Source organism: Tachypleus tridentatus, chromosome 10, assembly GCF_004210375.1.
Source record: "Tachypleus tridentatus isolate NWPU-2018 chromosome 10, ASM421037v1, whole genome shotgun sequence".
NCBI classification, from domain to species: Eukaryota; Metazoa; Arthropoda; class Merostomata; order Xiphosura; family Limulidae; genus Tachypleus; species Tachypleus tridentatus.
In genome coordinates, this window is record NC_134834.1 from 155731892 (window position 1) to 155752207 (window position 20316).

A 20316-nucleotide genomic window follows, 5' to 3' on the forward strand; every position below is an offset into this window, starting at 1 on the left:
ATATGGAACAACTTTGTAAGGTTATTTGTAGTTCTTACTGCACTTTTACTGTTTACATACATTGCTCTTATGTTGTCTAAGAACTGACCTTGCACTCCTTATTCTCTTGGCACTTTCCACAATTTATTTCCATTAACAAGATCGAATATTTTTTCTTGATATATAAAAACATTTTTCAATTCTTGTTGGTGTGGAATAACCTTTTAACTGAGTTCCTTAGTGCAAGTATTGCATTTCTGCAATCCCTGCCTTTCCTAAAACAAAACAGTCCTTAAGTTAAGAATACTTCAACTTTGTATCTTGTCCATTGTTCAAAAAAATTGCACATATCTCATCTAAACAACTAAGGAGTAAAATGCCTCTACAAGTATTGCAATCATAAGACTGGTAACGAGCTGTTGTATTACCAGACTGGAGCTTTTCTCTCCTACCATGTTTTATTAAGTATTAACGTCAGCTATTTGACTGTTATCTCATCTAAACAACTAAGGAGTAAAATGCCTCTACAAGTATTGCAATCAGAAGACTGGTAACGAGCTGTTGTATTACCAGACTGGAGCTTTTCTCTCCTACCATGTTTTATTAAGTATTAACGTCAGCTATTTGACTGTTATCTCTTCACATAGTTTTATTGCACCTGATGTTATTTCATCAGTTCCTACAGCTCTATTTACAGGACTAATCTTTATTACCTGTCTTACTTCCTGCTTTAGTATTGATGGCTCATTAAATTATTTTTGTTCAGAATTGAACAGAGTTGATGTGTTCCTTTTTCCGGTTGGGTTTAAGAGATTTTCAAAATGTTCTTCTCATCTCTCTTTGAATTTGGTTTTGTTATACAGTAGTTTTTCATTTCTGTTACTAATATTTGGTTGAAACTTTAATCTCTCAAATGCATGGCTTTAATGCTCTTCTGAAATTATCTGGTGAAATCCTACATAAATCGCTCAAATGTTTACCATGCTCTTCCAGGATTTTCTTTGGGGTTTTTCACTAATCTTTTACCATTTCTTCTTGATATTCTATATTTTACATTATACACCCTCACTTCAATTTTAACTATACTTCAAAAAACTTCTTTTCCTTGGTTGTTTCATTGACTTTTTCATTTCACTATTATGTTTTCTTATTCCTACTGCATCAGTGTTTTTATGCCACATTTGATTTTTCAAATATCAAGGATGGTACTCTTAAAATGTGTCCATACTTTTTCAACACTGGATATTTTCTTGTACTAATTTGAAAGTTTCTATAATTTCTTGATTCACTTCTTTAACCACATCTTCATTATGTTTTCTCTGGTTGATTACTTCTATGCAGCTTTGAGTAGGTTATCGTTATTTTGGTATATTACTTAAACCTATAATGACTGGATGCTGGCTTGTGTCTATATCTATGTTATATACAGATAACACTTGGCGTGTCTTCTCTGGAACAAGGTCGCTGAAACTGTTCCATTTGTACCATATGTATATATGAGTTGGACAATATTGGTAAAATGTATCAATGAATGACATAAAGCCATGTTCAAGCATATATCCCACTCATTGCCATTGCACTGTGATGTAACATCATTGTGAAAGCCGAGATATGTCTACCAGGAGAGTTCCCTTTTAGCTATTGTTAGGTATTATAATTGATCTCAGACTAGTCTCCAAAGTATTACGTTACATATTACGATTTCAAATAAAAGGAAATTTGGATTCGAAATTAGAAGTTAATTAAATATCATATGCATTAAATTTATGATATTTACCAACAAGATTGATACACATAATTTTGTTTCTTAACACAAACAACAATACAATTTATAATAACGGTTATTACAAATAGCTATTACAATTAATGGTTTATATAAACCTGTTTTGGAAACTTATAGACAATACTGAGTTTTCTATCTGGTCTGGAAGTGAATCTTTTCTCGACGTTCAAGGAGAGCGAATTAATTCTGTGTTAAAACACAGGTACACTTGTCTTGACGCGGATGCTAGCTAGTTTTGTTCTTGTTTGACCTAGCGCAGTTTATGAGCTTACTTTCAAGCGTAAGATAGAAGTACTGATGTCCGAAATTAATTCTCTGAAGTTGAACGGTTCGAAATCTATAAACATTCCTGGTCAAGTATATGTAGTTATCCGAGTCATAAGCGTATGTTACAATTATAGCTTCCGAGGTTAAAAATATACTGACTAGCGACCAACAATATTTTATTCTGTCACTAGGCACGTTAATTTATAATATTTAGGCGAAATTCTCAAAAGTCCATTTGAAACCAGCATTCGAAGACTTGCTACTGTTTTCGTAAAACATATAGTGTTGATTTTTACTCTTCAGAATATCCTACAAATTAAGAGAACAGGCACAATACAGAGTTAACAATACACGTTACGTGCATTGTACTGAAGCAATCGTAGGTGTTTAAGTAAGTGTATACAAATAAATCTGTTACACTATCCTACCATTAAAAATTCCAAGAAGAATAAGGTAATCAATTTCACTCACTTTGTTGACAGTGTCTGAGAATTTTGGTAAAAACTCGTCTTTTTTTCTTCACATCCATATTGCTTTTATTGCATTTTGTGTACACTCGAATGATAGTTGTTAATCTTTTTTATTCTCTTAATCTGATCAGTATGATCCTTTCTGATATATGTACATATATATTTGATATCTTAGATCAGTCTGGCTATTTGTGGATGCACTATAAATCCAGCTCCATGCAATGTTTTTTTATATGTTTCAACTCTGCTCCATATTAGAATATACATTTGATGTATTTCTTTCACGTTGTGCCCATTTTTATAGTCTGACGTGCCCATAAATTTTATTTTATGTCTTACAGTTCTACTATCTCTGGTTCTTTGTTAACCTGAAGATGACCTAAGCAGGTCGAAATGCTGTTCTCTGCTTATAAATAAAAATGTTAATACCCAAACCAACCGTTCTGAGATACGTGTTATGGTAATTGTAATTTCAACAGATTTTGTAGGTGTGTTGGTTCGTTATTTATACTTCTTTAGCTGTTTATGTAAATTAGTTTATAAGTTCCTTTTCTTTTACTACTATTCACATCTAATTGGATCGGATTTTATTGTTGTTAACTGGATGCCTTTTTATTTTCATGTTATTCAGGGTAGGTTTTCTTTTTTCGTGTTGTTTCTCTTGTCAGTTATTTGGGTGACTTATAAGTTCAATATTTACGTATCTTTTATCTTTTACGTTTCTTTAATAATTTTGTACTTTAGGTGTGATTATTGTTTTATGTCTTCAGTTGAATTTCATAGTTTTGCAAGTCTATTATTTTTATGTACTTTATAGATCTTACAATTTTCTAGATTTTATTAGTTTGTTAGTAATGAGTACTTTCTCTAAGTATGTTTAGTTTGTACCTTTCTAGCTATATTTCACGACAGTTCTGTGGGTTCTACAGGATATGCCTGAGTTGAGTTTTTCCTTTAATTTCGCTCCCATTCTCTCCACTACACAAATCTTTCAGTCTGTTCAATACCCACTACACAAAGGGACTTTCAAACAAGTAGTACCCACTCAGCCAGGGTTTTACTCCCATCTAATTGTTGTCTCTCAGAGAATGGGAGATTGGAAACCCATCATAGATCTTCTCTAGTTGAATTCTTATCTGAAACCACTTTGAGTCTTACTTCTACGTTCAGGGGGTTTCCCTTTGTTGTTCATTCATTGGGTCTTTTGTCTCACATTTTATATATGACTGGCTCCTGCTCACTACTTCCCTTGCCTAGTCAATCAGTCATACCTGCTTGCTTCTTTGAGAAGCTAATAAGATGAGTTTTCTGATCCAGTTGGAGAAGTCCTTTTTAACCCCATTAACTATCTTACTCACTTTGAGGTTTTTCTTCAGTTTTCATCTTCTTCAGTCCCAGCCCTCTCCACTTTTGCTTAAGGATATCGAGTGGGCAGTCTCAATGCACGTAAAGATTATTTCAGTATAAATAATGAGGCACAGCCGGATTTTCTAAGTGCCTTAGATGATCGTATGTAATAAGGAGAGTTGCCCCAAAGTAACACAGGAAATTATAAGTACTAAAGTATTTAAAAAATTATGATTATATAGTGATAAGGACTACGGAGAACATGTGAAGAAACTATTTGCTGTATGTTTAGACTATGGTGAGCTGACGCTATCAATGTTTGTGAAAAGAATGATGTAAGCCATATACGCTACATTAATGAAGCCTGTAATGAATTGACAGTATCAGGGTCAATGGAAAGGATGATGCACATTAGATACTCTGCATTATCGAAGTTAGTTGAGAACTTGAAGATGCCAAAAGCGTGAGTTAAAGCTGCCGATGATTGATGTCCATCGAGCTTAAAACTTTCCAAATAGAGAGCCAGTGAGCTCTTTGATTTCTATTGATAACAAGAATGTGGAGATGGGTGCAAGAGAAGAGTCTGACTATTCACCTACTCTCGTTGAAACCAGTGGGTGATGGAAGTTGTTTTTGTTGTTAGTCGTTGCACGTGACCAGGACAGAATTAACCAATTAAGTATTGGAACTACTTGTAGGTAGTGATGATTACTATTTGATAGATCGTGAAGATACTAAGGAAAATTCAAATAAAAACCCATATAAACGCCAAAAAGTAAGCTCTCCCGCATCAAAAAAAGTTTCTCTCCAGGTCCATGCAAGTCTCAACAATGCTTTGCAAGAAAACAGTAAACTGTTTCTCGCCTTATCTTATTGTAAGTATTCAATGCCATTCACCCTAAGCATCGGGTATCATATTAAGCAATATAGAATTTAATGTATGGTTAGTAAAATTGTTAGCGTAATTAAAGAAATTTATTAAGAAGATGTTTGTAGCCATTAAGTGTATGAAAAAGTTAATAAAAGAAGTGTTATTGAAATATCTGCCTCAAACCTCTTTATTTTAGTTGTAAAACCTAGAATTAGTGCCTGTATACTCCTTTCACCCATTGCATCCTCACCAAAAAACAAATAAATCTTGTAACATCAGATAGTATTAGTCGAAGCTCCAACGGCTAAGCCAAACCAACCATTCAGCCTATCTAAGCCACTCACCAGGCCTCTGTTACAATAATAAAGTGAGAAATATTAATTAAACTGCATCTCATTAGGCTGGATATTACAACTTTAATCAGTTGTTCTGTGTGCCTATTGCCTCGCAAGAAGAAGACCCAGAGGCTGTAGTCTTTTGTATTTGTAGTGGTTAAAATGGCCTGTTCCTTAAACTTCTGTTAACTTGATAAAGGAGAACAAAATAATTTTTGTGATGTGAGTAATTATTAATTTTTCATATTGCTGTCAGCAATCAGTGCTATGAGCAATACTAACAAAGGCAGTTTTACATTTTGAAACTATGTGAAGCAACAATATTAAATAAATTTCTGTTATGTTTGAAGAAATACTCTCCCACTTCTCTTTCTTCAGATACTTTTAATAAGTTCCTCATCATAAGTAGTATCTACCCTATCACATTTACTCTTATAACCTAACAATCATTTTATCATGTATTTGTTCAGTTTCACATTTTTTGCTTGTGTCATTATGTTGTTGTTATTTTGAATTAAGTACAAAGCTACACAATGGACTATCTGTGCTCTATCCACCACAGGTGTCGAAACCCGGATTTTAGCGTTGTACGTCCGCAGACATACCGCTTAGCCACTAGGGGGCAGTGTTTTTGTGTCTTCGGGCACTAAGTCAAGGCAGTAATATGAAAAATTAAGTATTATTACATGTGGAAATGAAACCACAAGAAGAATAGCGATAAAAGTGTGGATGGATTTTGTTATGCAGATAAGTAAACCATAATTTTATGAAAAACACAAAAGTCAAGAAGATTATATATGAATTTTGAAAATTGGAAAATACTGAGATTAAGGATAATGGGATTGTATCTGATGTGGAAAGGTTGTCATATGAGGACAGGTTAAAAATCTCTGAAATAATTTTCTTTTGCAAAAAAAAAATTCAAAGGAATCTAACCGAAGTGTTTAAGATTGTTACCCCTATATCATCCATGGATGTTTTACATTCCATTATTGTTATTGGAGATGATGTCTAGCTTGCATAAATGATGGGGGTGATAAAAGGTTAAAGGAGTTGATAGTATTGGTACAACATATTTTTCCGTACTTAACAGTGAAAATGGTAGAACTAAAGGATACATACACAAATTTTGATAGGGTAAAAATCACTTTTAGCTAACTGTTATTTTTCTAACAGGGCAGTTAGCTTTATTTTTGTAGGAATAGATTGGACTGATAAGCAGGGCAATTTACTTGATATAATCAATTATCTGTCATCATAAATCGTACTGGTTAGTGTCATGCAGATTAATTAACCAAAATTTTGAGGCCCGGTATGGCCAGGTGGGTTAAGGCATGCTGATGGTCGCGGGCTCGCATCCCCGTCGCGCCAAACATGTTCGCCCTTTTAGCCGTGGGGGCGTTATAATATTTCGATCAATCCCACTATTCGTTGGTAAAAGAGTAGCCCAAGAACTGGCTGTGGGTGGTGATGACTAGCTGCCTTCCCTCTAGTCTTACACTGCTAAATTAGGGATGGCTAGCAGTGATAGCCCTCGAGTAGCTTTGCGCGAAATTCAAAAACAAACAAACCAAAATTATGATTAAATATTTGTCACAAAATTAATCAAAACTGGTGTTGCAGATCAAAAACGTCAAAGATAAGATGATACTAGTGCAGTTTGTGAGAAGACAATTGTAATTAGTAATGAATCAGATACTTGTCAGTGATGTCGAGAAAACCCACTTGTAGAGAAATATATATGTAAAAATGGCTCGTTTAGGTTGAGAAAATATTTTACGTAGAGGAGCGAACAACGTTTCGACCTTCTTCGGTCATCGTCAGGTTCACTAAGAAACTGACCGGAAGCTGATCACATGTTTGAAAGGGGTTGTGTAACTGAGTGTCAGAATGAAGAGGGCGGTGTTAGATGTTTGAATATATAATTTTATATTATTTCTCAACCTAAACGAGCCGTTTTTACATATATATGAATCAGGTACTTGTTCACACATGGGAAACGAGTTAACTTTTAGTGATAATGAAAATGAAGTCATTGATATTCTCGGAGAGCCTACGCAGGTACGCTACTTATGTGTTTATTTTTTCAATATTCAATATTTTAAAGTTTTTATTCCCAATGAAGTATGTCCTAAATTATAGGGAATATATTCATTACTGTACCTTTCAACCTACCAAGTAATATACATTTAGTGTACATAGCTGTGTATTAGAAGCTGCTTATATATGCGATTTCGAAGGCTAGAGAATTGTAATGAAACGGTTGTTCTAGGAGACGAAATTGGAGGTATAAACAATGATTATCTCTGCTATATCTACATGCAAATAAGTGTTATATATCTTATAATTAGTCTGAATATTTTTATCAGCACGCACTTGTATTTAAAATAATTTCTGTGACCTCGGGTGTTTTTATTGTGTAAAAACTGATCCAAAAATTAGTCCGAAGTGACAGCACGCAAACTGCCGCTAAATTCCAAAAATTTTGCTCCGACGATTGAAAACCGGGGCTAAAAATAATTTTCCAATGTTATAATGAGCATTTTCTGTCCATATGCAAAGTTTACCAAAATTTTTGTTTTCATAAATTATCATGTTTTTTAGGCATGAAAAAACTAAAGTATTCACATAATGGATGCCGGTGTTTATACCCTTTTTTTCATATATTGACCCTTTTAGCTTCCGATCTAGAATTTGGAAATTCACGTACATACGCCTAATTAAAATATTAATACATAAGTTATTAATGATCGCGTATCCTTAACCAATGGTATGATTATTGTTATCTTATAGGCAGATTTGTTCATACAATGTGTTTAAGTAGAATTATAGCAATAATCTATTACAATTTGAAGTGAAGTTTAATTGACTGGTTGTGTATGTCATAATAAATATTATTAAAAGTTTAAGAACCTGCAAATATTAAAATATATGAAATTTTGTCACGTGCTTCAATGATGCGCTTTTCAAATATTGAAAGTGTGATGAAGACTTAAATACGATACAATACATATCTAACCAAAATGATAACGTTAAGATGTCAGTTGCTCTTTCATCTCACTATTTATAAACGTGATAAAAACTGCTTTCTGTTATAATTCACAAAATAGGTTTTTTTTTTTTTTTGTGAGGCATATTAGTTGGAAATAACCCTTGCATTGCTGGCAAGCAAAACAAACTTCCCTTAAAAGCACAGTCGACGCTTTAGTTCCGAATGTTGTACGAGCATGAATGGATCGAATATTCTGGTTGTAAGAATAAAAAAATATTTTAGACACTTTTCTACAGTACAAGCAAATGAAGGAAGTGCCTTTGTATCAGACGATTTTAAAAGCTAGAAAAAGTGTACAGGATAAGAATAACCGACTATTTAAGCACAAGAAATCAGAGTAATACGTTGTATATATGCAAAAACGGCTCGTTTGGGTTGAGAAAATATTTTACATAGAAGAACGAACCTGACGATGACCGAAGAAGGTCGAAACGTTGTTCGCTCTTCTATGTAAAATATTTTCTCAACCCAAACGAGCCGGTTTTGCATATATATTTCTCTACAAGTGTAATACGTTGATTATACAACCAAATATGCTGCATACAAAGAAGAAAAACAGCAAAAAAATATGGTAGCACATCTAATTAATGAACAGCGTAAAGAGACTGTGAGAAAAAATCGTGAATATATCAAAACTATTGCACAAAGGAGACATAAATAGTTAAACGATGAGGATAACGGCAATTTCCTAGAAATGTTGAATATGTTGCAAAAATATTGAGAAACATTACGATCTAAGCTGACAGAAGGACCAGCTAATGAGAAATATTCTCATCACCTAGTACAAAATACGCTACCTGAAATTATGTCAGAAATAATTTAAGATGCAAAGTTATTCTCCATTTTGATTTATGAATCCAAAGATTTGTCAAAAAGAGAAAATTATCATTTTTGAAAGATGTAGATCTCAAAGATGTTAACCGAGAAAGACCTTTAAATGCTCGCGTTATCCTGTCACAGTTTGATCAGAAGATCGTCTAATGCATGCTAACGCTCTTAACATCATATTAATCAAATCTTAAAATCGAAATCACATTTTTTATCTCCATGCCATAGTTGTCCTTTCCTTGTTTATCACTGTACTTTTTGTGTAATTAGTTCATTTGTATTAATTTGTTTTAAACACATTCATGAATAACTCCATGTAATATTTCTATTCCATGTGTGTTTATTTACGTATGCTGCTACTACACTTTCTCAAGTACTCTATTATTATCTGTTTGGCTTTGTTCAGAGGGACATATGTGCAGTTGACCAAAGCCTATTTTCTTAGGGGATTCCGACATATTCAAGGTGAAGGTGCCTCTGATATCCTCAGTTTTAGATGAAAGTCTGTAACAGGGACTCCAATATCTAGATGGGCAGTAAGTCCCAAGCCCAGGGTGACAGTGCAATGAACTACTTCAATATTTCATTGTGGAGTCCTACATGACTCCAAGTATCACAAACTGCTGTTGAGTTCAAATGGTACCTTTCAGTCCTGAAAAGTATCACACTCTATGTTTCATAGTTTACACTTATGAGTATCACTTGCTGGGGAAATAATTCTAACAAGTGTGGAATATTCATTAACAACATGTTCAACTTTCACCATTAGGTGCCCATGGTCTGGAGCAGAGTTGGGACCATGACAACAGCCAAGAAATCCTGCCCACGGATATCGCTACAGGACTTCTTGTCAGTTGCCATGGTTCTAATTCTGACGGGTGTATATTATCCACCAACAGCCTTTCGCCACTAGTTACCAATAGTCTGGAGCAGAGTTGAGACCATGGCAACAACCAAGAAGCTCTACAAAGACACCCGTTAGCAGTCTCAGACTCACTAGACACCATTTCATGTTAATGACCCTCAGTCATCCATCCTCCCTTCTACAAGAGTTGCTTTTCAGTGGTATAATTTGTTCTAGAGGTTCTAGTATTCTAGACAGGTTAACTGATATCATACACATTGGCATATTTAGTAAGAGTCCTATGCTCAAAAAGGATTTTTTCGAGGCTTTACATTTTCTCCATATAACAACATCTATCCATTAACTCTTCCTATTGATCATTACAAGCATTCCTTTAAACCTAATAAGCACAACATAATTTTTATTATAATATTGAAAAGAAAAGGTTATATATGCACTTTTATAGAAAATAAGACAGTTGATTTTGGTTCGAAGTATTAGTTGATAGCTTCCGTTATCTTGGGTTTATTTGTTTGTAATTAAGCCCAAAACTATGCAATGGACTATATGAGCTTTGTCCACCATGTGTATCGAAACCTGGATTTTACTGCTGTCAGTTCGCAGACATAGCACTGTGCCACTAGAGGGCTCCTTTATCTTGGGGCAGTTTGTTTGTTGTTGTTGTTTATTTTACGCAAAGCTACACAAGGGCTATCGGCGCTAGCTATCCATAATTTTGCAGTGTAAGACTAGAGGAAAGGCATTTAGTTATCATCACCCATCGCCAAATCTTGGACAACTCTATTACAAACGAATAGTAAAATTGACTATCACATTATAATGCCCCAACGGCTGAAAAGGCGAGCATGTTTAGTATGACGGGGATTCGAACCCGCGACCCTCAAATTACGAGTCGAGTGCCTTTGCCACCAGAACATGCCGGGTCCAATCTTGGGACAGAATTCTGTTGCGCTGTTTCAATATTCAAATTACTTGTTAAACTGTTCAGTATTCTTTGTGTCATAGTTTCTTCTGTGATACATGCGTTTCAAAAATAATATAAATAACAGTTCATGATACTTTTAAATTAATATACTTTTACTTGTATAATTATCTAGCAAATATTTCTTATGTTTATTTTCGTAATTACCCGGTTTAGCAATAATTAAGAACCGTTTACTTGGCGATATCCCTCTTTTGTTATTGTTGTATAATATTGTTAGTAGGTGCGTGTGAATGCGAAAATGTGTATTTATAAGTTGCGAACGATGAGGACGATTGTAAGAAAAGCATTATGGGATATAACTCAGATGATGGATATTTTCGCAGTTTAAATTCAATTTGTTTATACTGTTGTTTTTTTTAACATAACTTATACAGAATTATTGTAAACTGAAAAAGTTGTTCTTTAAAAATGTAGGTCAGTACACCTCTAAGAGTAGCTGTTTTTCATGTGAATGGTCTTATGAAATTGGCAGCGTCCAGTAGGCGATTCCTTTATGAACGGACTAGGAATTTTGATTCAGTTTGAATTGGTTGGATATATTAAAATTTAAAGAATGAAATTCATTGTATAATTAGTTATACTGAACACACTACGTTCGCTCACCTGCTTTTAGTCTAAAAGTTACGAATCGACATTTTATGAGTTTTGTTGTTAAAATTAGTTGTACAGCCTTTGAAATTAAGTTAAATGATTAAACTCCAACTGGCAATGACAATGTTACGAAATAAAAGTGGAGACGGCTTGAAAACTTGATTATAATATAAATATACGATGTTTTGGTAAGTTTGTCATTCTTTGGTACCGATAGTGACACTGTTACTACTATATGGTTGTCATAGTAACTGTACAGTTAGACGACTCATAAGTTTGGAGGGGGTATTAAAACTTCGAAATATAAAGGAAAATTTTCTGTGTCCCAACGTACTATTTTAGTTGTATGGTGTCTAGTCGTCCAGTTACCATGAAGGTCATATACTAGAGTAAGTTTAACTGGTAACATAATAAACGTAGTGTCAGTTTAATTTACTCTGTTATATGAACTGCATAGATCTAGGTCCGTTTTATTAAAATTTTAAATTACTCTTATTATTTGACCTACATAGATCTAGGTTTATTAGTGTTTAATGTAGTAGGCCTAGATAGGGGTTTGCAACCCTTCAAGGAAGAACAGACTTTTTTTTTTTTTTTTTGTCTGAGACCAAAACATTTTGAGAACTACAGCATGTTTACAATGTTAAAACAATGGTTTTGATATCCCCTCATGGACAGAGTAAATTACTTGAAAGCTGCACAAATCTCCTTAAAAGAGCTACAGGTTTTCACACCTTGGTCTAGATATGTAAAGGTCATATAATAGAGAAATTGTTGTTTTTTAAGAAATTTTCTCTAAATGTCCTGCTTCATTGTTTTTTTAGGTGAATAACTGTCAGGATTGGATTGTAATATCTTAGCTGGCCTGGAAAGCTATGGCATTGGGAAAATTGTCTTATTAGTACTATACTGTATAGATATATAGTACAGTAGAACCTCGATTAATGGACACGTTACCATTAAAAGTGAACCTTTTCAATCACTTTTTTTTTAAATATTTGTAACCAAAATAAATCTTGCAATAACAGGTACAAAGTCACTAGTATTTTAGGCATTTATAATGTGAGCAGTTATATTTGTATGTATGCATGATTTATCACTAAATTCATCTCAGAAGAATGATCAGTATTCAAACACATGCAATGTTTATTGGATCTGCTCCGTACTATACAATGTAATAAATGTTTTCACAGATTCAATGTGCGATCTTATTATTCAAGGAAATTCTTATTATAAATACTGTGGGTTACACAAGCTGACACATTTCAAATTGTATTTGTGGAGAAAGTCAAGTTGGATTATTTCTGTGTGTGTGTGTGCTTTGTTGCTTGCAAAGATTGTCATGTTGCGGTGTCACTTAAACAGTCTAATGAAACAATTGGTGATTCATTGCTTTGTTTTAAGTGGAATTCCTCTTCAGTCATTAACATTAAAATAAAAACAGAAAATAAATGTGAAATGTTTAACAGTTCAAACTCTGAAGAGTACTTTGAAACTTTGTGACTAATAATAAAGAAAAAGAGCATAATCAATCCAATCCAGAAACATCTTGTTGATAACACTCCATGTCATGGCAATGTACAACTTATGAACACCCATGTTCTGCATACAACATACACAATGGAGGCATTAAAATTCAGAGATTTGGTATGGTCAGTATGGAATATATATTTGTGTGACTCATTTTTGACATTTAGAGCACCTTGCTATATAGGGCATTTGGAGGCAGTCAAAATGGTACCCTTGATGTTGAGGTTTTGCTGTAATTGACAATATTATACAAATTCATATTTTACTTTCACATGTAACCCAAGACCTTATTATCATTCTGTTATTAAGAATACAATACTGGTGTCTGGATTTTTACTTACCTACTTAACATATAGAGAGTAAGGGACCATTTGACGTCTGTAAAGGTTGTACTTGTATGCCCAGTCTGTGGAAAAGTAAATTTAAACATTTCAACCAACCTTCCATTTTTTATTAATTTACCAGTCTGCTTCTTAAATAAATTCTTGCAATGTGACAGCTTTGAATACCACCAATAGCAATTCATTTCATAAGTAAATCATTCTGCTCTGAAATCTAAACTGCTGTTCTTTTATATTAAGAAATTGTGCATGTAAATTAGTTACCTTTGACCTATCACTCCTTTGGATAATCTTGTATACTTAAATAAGAATACCTCTTAACACCCTTATCTCAAGGTAAAATATTTTTAGCTATACTTAAGATAATACATCTTTGGATCAACCAGGAAAATCACATCAGTAGTTTGGATAAAGATAATTGTATTTTAACATAACTGGGTAAGACAATACAAAAGATCCATTTAAACTCAGCACGTGTAACTAGTAAATTACCTCAAGGGTCAAATCGTGGACCTTTAAAATTTTTTATTTACTTTAATAATATTCATAATGGTGTAATTAGTAAAGTTTACTGATAACATTAAACTCTGAGGTAATTCTAGTTAAGGATTATGAGATACTACAGAATAGCATGGATAAATTAAGAAGTTAGATATCTAACAAACAATCTTACGTTATAGCAAATGTAAAGTATTTGAATAATCATAATTTGGACCATATATTTAATATTTAACAGTAACCCACTTAATATCATAACAGATTAAAACAAGTTTGATGTAGCCTTGAATAAATTAGTTCTCAAGATAGAGCTTTGTCGCTAATTATAAAGCTAATGATGTTAATTAGGTTATATTTATACACATCACTAGTTGTTGGAATACTGTATATTGTTCTGATTTCTTTATTTAAGCAAGGATAATTATTTGGTGAAAAGAGTTCTAAGAAGGGGTTCTAAGATGCTTCTGCAAATAGTTTAATATTTGTTTTTTTTTCTCTTGATCTTATTCAAGCCCAATGTATTATTTAAGGGGATCAGTAGGATAAAGGCATCTGATTTGTAGTATATTCTAAGAATGACAGAGTAAGAGAACATAACTTTAAAAGTTGATTTAGAAAACCAAGAACAGCTCCATTTAAGGTGGTTTTAGTTTTTAGCAAGGTGATTATTGCTGTTAGCAGTTACTTAATATATGATGGCACAAGTGTTTAAGAGGGGGATTGATGAGTTCCTGAAAAATAAAGGGTGGGTTTGAATTTTTCAATTCTTTCTATAATGTGGGTAGAAGGAGAGGCTTGAAGGACTAAATGATCCTTTGTTGTTCAAGTGTTATTAATAAGACTTTTGAGTGAAAGTGAAAAAGAATATATAAATCTGTAATAATATATTAACTGTTCTATAACTGCTATATCTAGTGCTGATCTGGAAGAAAACAGTTTTGTTGTTATTATAGCTGATCAGTCTCCTAAGCCATTCATGTAATGTGCTGTTGCTTGTGACAGAGCAAATACTATTTTAAGTTGGATGTATAAAAATACTGAGTGCAAGTCTATAGAGGTTATAACTGTTTTATACGTAACTTGTTAAACCACTTTTTGGTATTGTATTCAGTTTTGGGCTCTTCTCTTTGAGGAGGATTAAAGGTCATTGAATTATTATTTTTAACACAAGCTATTTATCTATATATATATATAATTTTTAATAAACAAAAACAAACCCAAACACAAATAAAAAATGCTGCACAAATCAATAAATTCCCAGGGTACAGGGTATAATGTTGGATATAAAAGGTGCATTTGGTTTTCAAGGTGGCTGCAGAAATAGGATCCACATTGCATTAGAGATATACCATCTATCAGCCTTAACTTCCATTCACTAGTCTACATGAAGAAATTCACAGATAATAATAACAAAATAATCAAATGAAATAGAAATGAGAAGAGCAAGATGTGGGTGCTCAAGTTCGCAATGTTCCACTGTAGATTGTTGTGGAAAGGTGACTGCTCTCCAAAGTAAAGAAGTAATAAGCTACTTCAGTCACCTCAAAAGCCTAGGGTATGTTTTATATCCTATATTATAACCTGTAGGCTGGGGATCTTTTTAATTTGTGCAGCATTTTTTACTTTAGTTTGGCCTTGTTTTTGTTTATTAAAATTATCATTAGTCAGAGGTTTGGATTTGCTGTTTTTAATACAGCCCTTCCTTTTGTTTTTGTTTTATTTTGCTTGACTGTTGAGTATTAATATTCTATACATATATATTCTTTTTTATTTCATGATTCAGAAAACTAATAAGATAATCTTTTTGTTTCTGAAGCAGGTCAAGTAGCAGTAACATCATGTAAAAGACTACACTAGTAATTCTGAGAACTTAAGAGGTAAAGAAGAATGTATAACAATACATCAACCACACCATATCTGCCATGTCTAATGCCAAGAAGGCTTTCTGTCTCCATGGATCATCAGGCTGTCTTGGATACAACAGACACTTTAATAGGGTACATTGCTATTTGTATTTATCAAATAAGTTAACAACAATTATTGTGGCACAAACTAGATAAAGCTGGTGAAGTTTAATGTTTATCAATTTATATACAAGTCAGAATAAGAGAAGGATTAATAATGCAATATAATTCGTTTATTTTAACAACAGCCACATTGTTATTATTTATTTTTATTTCAGTTCACTTAACATTCAAAATAAGTATGAACTAGTAAGCTAATTTTACTATTCGTGGAATACATCAAGTAACTACAAAGTCAATGGAAGAAGACTTCATAAGTGTTTTAGAATAAAGCAGTCTTAATCTTCTGGTTGATCAGTCTCTTAAGCCATCCAAGCAATATGTTCTTGCTAGTGTAGAGGTAAATAGGATGTTAGGTTGTATCTACATAAATACTGAATATAAGTTTAAAGAAGGTATAATTTCATGTTATAGATCATTAATTAGTCCACATTTATAGTAATGTGTTCAGTCATGGGCTTCTTACCTTAGGAAGGGCATTGAATTGTTGGAAATGGTTCAGAGGAGGACTACTAGGATAATACCTGACATGGAAAGATTGTCATTTGAGGACAAGTTAACATCTTTGAAATTTTCTTTAGAAAAAGAAGGGTTAGAGAGCAACTGATTGAGTTGTTTAAAATTGTAAAGGTGTTGATGCATCATCTTTTTTAATTTTCAGAAATGAGAATAGTAGGACTAAGAGACACAAGTATTAATTTTGGCATAGTAAGAGTTGTATTTGGTTGAATTAGCCTTATTTTTTCTAACAAAGTGGTTGGCCTCCAGAATGAGCTGTCTTCAGGTGTGGTTGATGAATGATGAAATTAATTTGAAGTAGTTAAGGGAAAAAGTTTTACATCATAATTATTGTTACCATTCTGCAGAAAGAGTGTTGATGCATTCATAAATGCTTGTTCTTATTTACACAATGCGTTTTCCTCTGCTATATCTTTCATAATCCTGTATAAAAATAGACTATAATAAAACTGAACATACATTGCACTCTTACATATATTGGTATCCTTTTACCAAAACCCTCCAGTAGCACAGTGGTATGTCTGCCAACTTATACCTCTAGAACTGGGTTTTGATATTAATGGTGGGCAGAGCACAGATAGCCCTTTGTGTAGCTTTGTGCTTTATAACAACAAAGAAACATCTTTTACTAAAGCATCATGGTTTTAGTGATACTGCCAAACAAATTTAATGAGCAGAGCTTACCAGAAAAAACAAACAAAGAGCATAAGCATTGCAAATCAAACCTTCAAGTTAACATTTAAATGAAATTGAAATTTTTATTTTTAAGTTACAAATTTTCAATTTCCTAATACAAATATTCCAAACATGTTATGTCACAATGTTTACTACTCACAGTTTGTTAGAAATAATAGAATTTGTTTAAGATTATATTATTTTAGGAACAGAGTCATTGTAGTTTTTCCTAAACAAAATTTTTCCTTATGCACTTTGAGTTTGCAAAAATTATTTACTTCTAGCAAATTCAACAATGTACTAATTACAGGTTTCAAATTTTTGCAATGTTGTAATCTTATTGAACTTCCACATTTAATTTTAATTTTTTAGAAATGGTTTATGACAATAGTGAACCAGTGTGTTATTGTGACCACCTTTAGGATGTACTTTATTACTTCTGATGCATACTCCATGTGGGTTGGAGAATAATGTAAGTTAGCTAAAGTTGGATTAATTTGTGAGACACTTTATTATATGTTTAATCTTTTTTTTATTACATTTAGCATGGCAATATTTTAATTAAAGTATCAATATTCATGCTGTTTATTGTATGACTGTTTTATCAATTTAACATTTTATTATCTTTATAACCATTAGTTCTGGCTATATTGTTTTGTGATCTACTCAAAGTTAAACGGCAGTGTGTTGATATAACTTATCTCAGATGTCAGGCTACTCTATAGCTGCCATACTAAAGGTTTTGTTAATCACAAGACTTTATTAGTGGAGGATTGTGGAAAGTTTTGCATGCTCTTTCTTCAAATTCTTTAAGGAAAATGAAAATTGTTGACAGTGTATGAAGCACACCACTAGTGATTATGTGTTCCATAAGTAAGGTACAATTTATTCTTTCTATAAAGCTACATTCACCAACAGTATTGGTTAGAATGTTCAATGAATCTATTTTTGTTATGATTAATTTTATCATTATTACATTTTATTAAAAATATTTTTTCATAGTTAGTTTACTATATAGATTAAGTTGGCCAAATCTTGTCAAATATTATTTGATAATTGTGAGAAAAATATTTCTAATGGTAAGGGTACCCAACTTATTTGTGTTAGTTTTTGGTGTTTTTTTTTATGTTATAAAGACTCGTGAGACTTAGAGCACTATGCTATTATTTTTTTTTGATAATCCTTAATACAAGAAACATTTAAATGTTAGTGTTAGTACAGATATGGGTTACTAGAATGAAATCAAGTGTAAAAATCAGTAATAAGTGGAGGATATAGCCTGGTCATGTTTCTGAAATGCCATAAAACTGGAAATTAGATTTCTAAGGAAACCATTTGATCCACCTACTTGTCTCATTTACTACTACTATTTTATTCCAACCTTGATTTCTAACATATTCATCCAGCCATCATCGGTGGTCCTGCTCCTATGACACCTGAAGGCAAGATGTTCTTTAGTGTGACTACTTTATTAGAAAAGTGGCATGTCCCTGAATCCCTTTAAAGAATTGTGCCAAAAGACATGATGTTGGGCTTCTGGTCTGAGCTCTGCATCACACAAATAAGATAACTCACTTATTTTAGTAGTGGCACTTACCTGTTCAAGATAATTATTATATCTTTTGTGACCTTATGTAAATTATAAATAGTGATTTCTTTTTGATAGGTTAACTGTAGGGTTGAGATGAACATGAAGAGGTTGATATTGATGTAACTATGGAAGTACTAGAAATAAAAGTTGAGCCATTGCTTGATGAAGAACAGGGTGCTTTATTGAATATCAAAAAGCTGAAAAATGAAGAAGAAACTTTTACATCAACCACCAGTAAGTACAATCCTTTAGAATTTAAACTTGTCTCTACTAATATTTCTATTTCTCTCTTGTTTTGTTTTGTCACACTAGGCATAAAATGAAATTTTTGTTAGTTACTTGGATTTTCCTTATTTCATGTGGAATAAAACCATTTACTTTTTAACCCACAGATACAAACAATAATACCAGGAGGCAATGTCTAGATGTTTAATGTAGAATTATAGCAAACCAAAATCTACTGATACATCTCAGTACACTAAGCATAAATTTAATTTGGTTACAATCATAACTGTATGTGACAACAAAGAATATTATGTATATTTGCATTCCATACATTAATAATGCTTTAATTTTGGTTTCTTGACAGTGTAAAAATGTTGCCTATGAATAAATATTTTATTGTAAGAAGAGTACATTTCAGGTAAAGTGTATTGTTTTAATTTTTAAATTTAGTTATCCTTGGGTAGTTGAAGCCTGCATTAGTTATTGTGAAAGATATTAACATAAAAAAGGGAAACATTGTGTATGACAATACTCTGTCATATAGAGATTGTTGCTTTCATCTAACCATAATACTCAATATATTACTATTTTTAATACTTACTTAAGTACTCCTGTATGTGAAAGAATGCAACTTATATGTACTTTATTTTGCATGTAAGATTTATAGTGAAAAAGAATAACATTATGCTACTATTGGTCTTTTTCACCAACTGAAATGTCAGAAAATATTTACTTTTACATTCAGAAAATTACTATTTTTTGCTGATAAACTGTTATTAAATAAATTGTTATTAAAAGTTATTTAAAAAAAGGGAATTCATTTCCTGTTTTCAAGACATGGTTTCTTTCTTCTTATTCAATTTTCAGCAATAAACTCACAGAATACTTCCCAAGTTCATCATAATTCTCTATTGTGAGATTTATTACAATATTAAGTTGTTATAATACCTCAAAAGAAATACACTCATCTACCATTGATACTTTCGTTACATTAAATTGAGAAACAAAATGTTAAAATCTATCAACAATGTAAAAGAAACATAAAAAACATAGCAACTGCCCACCAAATGGGAATGGTGTAAGCTAATAAAGTGAGTCAAAACAAAAAACATACAGTATTCAAACAAGGTACAATATTCATTTAATTAAATTATTTAACCAAAGATTGCTTCAAAATCATTCAGTTTAAAAACAACAACAACTAAGAGTTTATTAGACTAGTTTTGAGATATTTTTGTTTAGAATTTCTGGGGACAATATAAATATAATAATTATCTTCTTAATCAAATAAATTTATAAATGTTACAAATAACAGTGTTGAAGAAGATTAAGACCTTGCCTTCCACATAACTTTTGTTATTTCCTGATTGTTGATCATGTTTTGTTAAGCCTGTAATATGTCAGATGATAGCTCTATATATTGGTAAATGCTAATACCCTATCTTGAATGATGCTTGTTGACATTAATTTTGAACATGAAAAGTTAAAAAATCAAGTTTTTTCAAGAAGTAAGTAAGGTTTAATGAAAGTATTGTTATGG

At 32.3% G+C, this 20316-nt stretch overlaps 1 protein-coding gene across 6 annotated transcripts in view; it reads left to right on the forward strand.

Moving 5' to 3' along the window:
- The first annotated feature begins 10988 nt into the window (after window positions 1-10988).
- Window positions 10989-20316, forward strand: part of LOC143230698 (uncharacterized) — a 45544-nt gene continuing 36216 nt past the window's right edge. For 2 of the 6 annotated variants that reach the window (XM_076464695.1, XM_076464699.1), the window contains exons 1-3: window positions 10989-11561; window positions 15559-15739; window positions 18627-18785. In XM_076464695.1, coding sequence (XP_076320810.1) covers window positions 18677-18785 — 109 coding nt within the window. In that variant the 5' untranslated portion in view covers window positions 10989-11561; window positions 15559-15739; window positions 18627-18676. Of the gene's footprint in view, window positions 11562-11626; window positions 11763-15558; window positions 15740-18626; window positions 18786-20316 lie in introns of those variants that run through there. The other 4 variants (XM_076464696.1, XM_076464700.1, XM_076464697.1 and 1 more) reach the window with 3 other exon arrangements.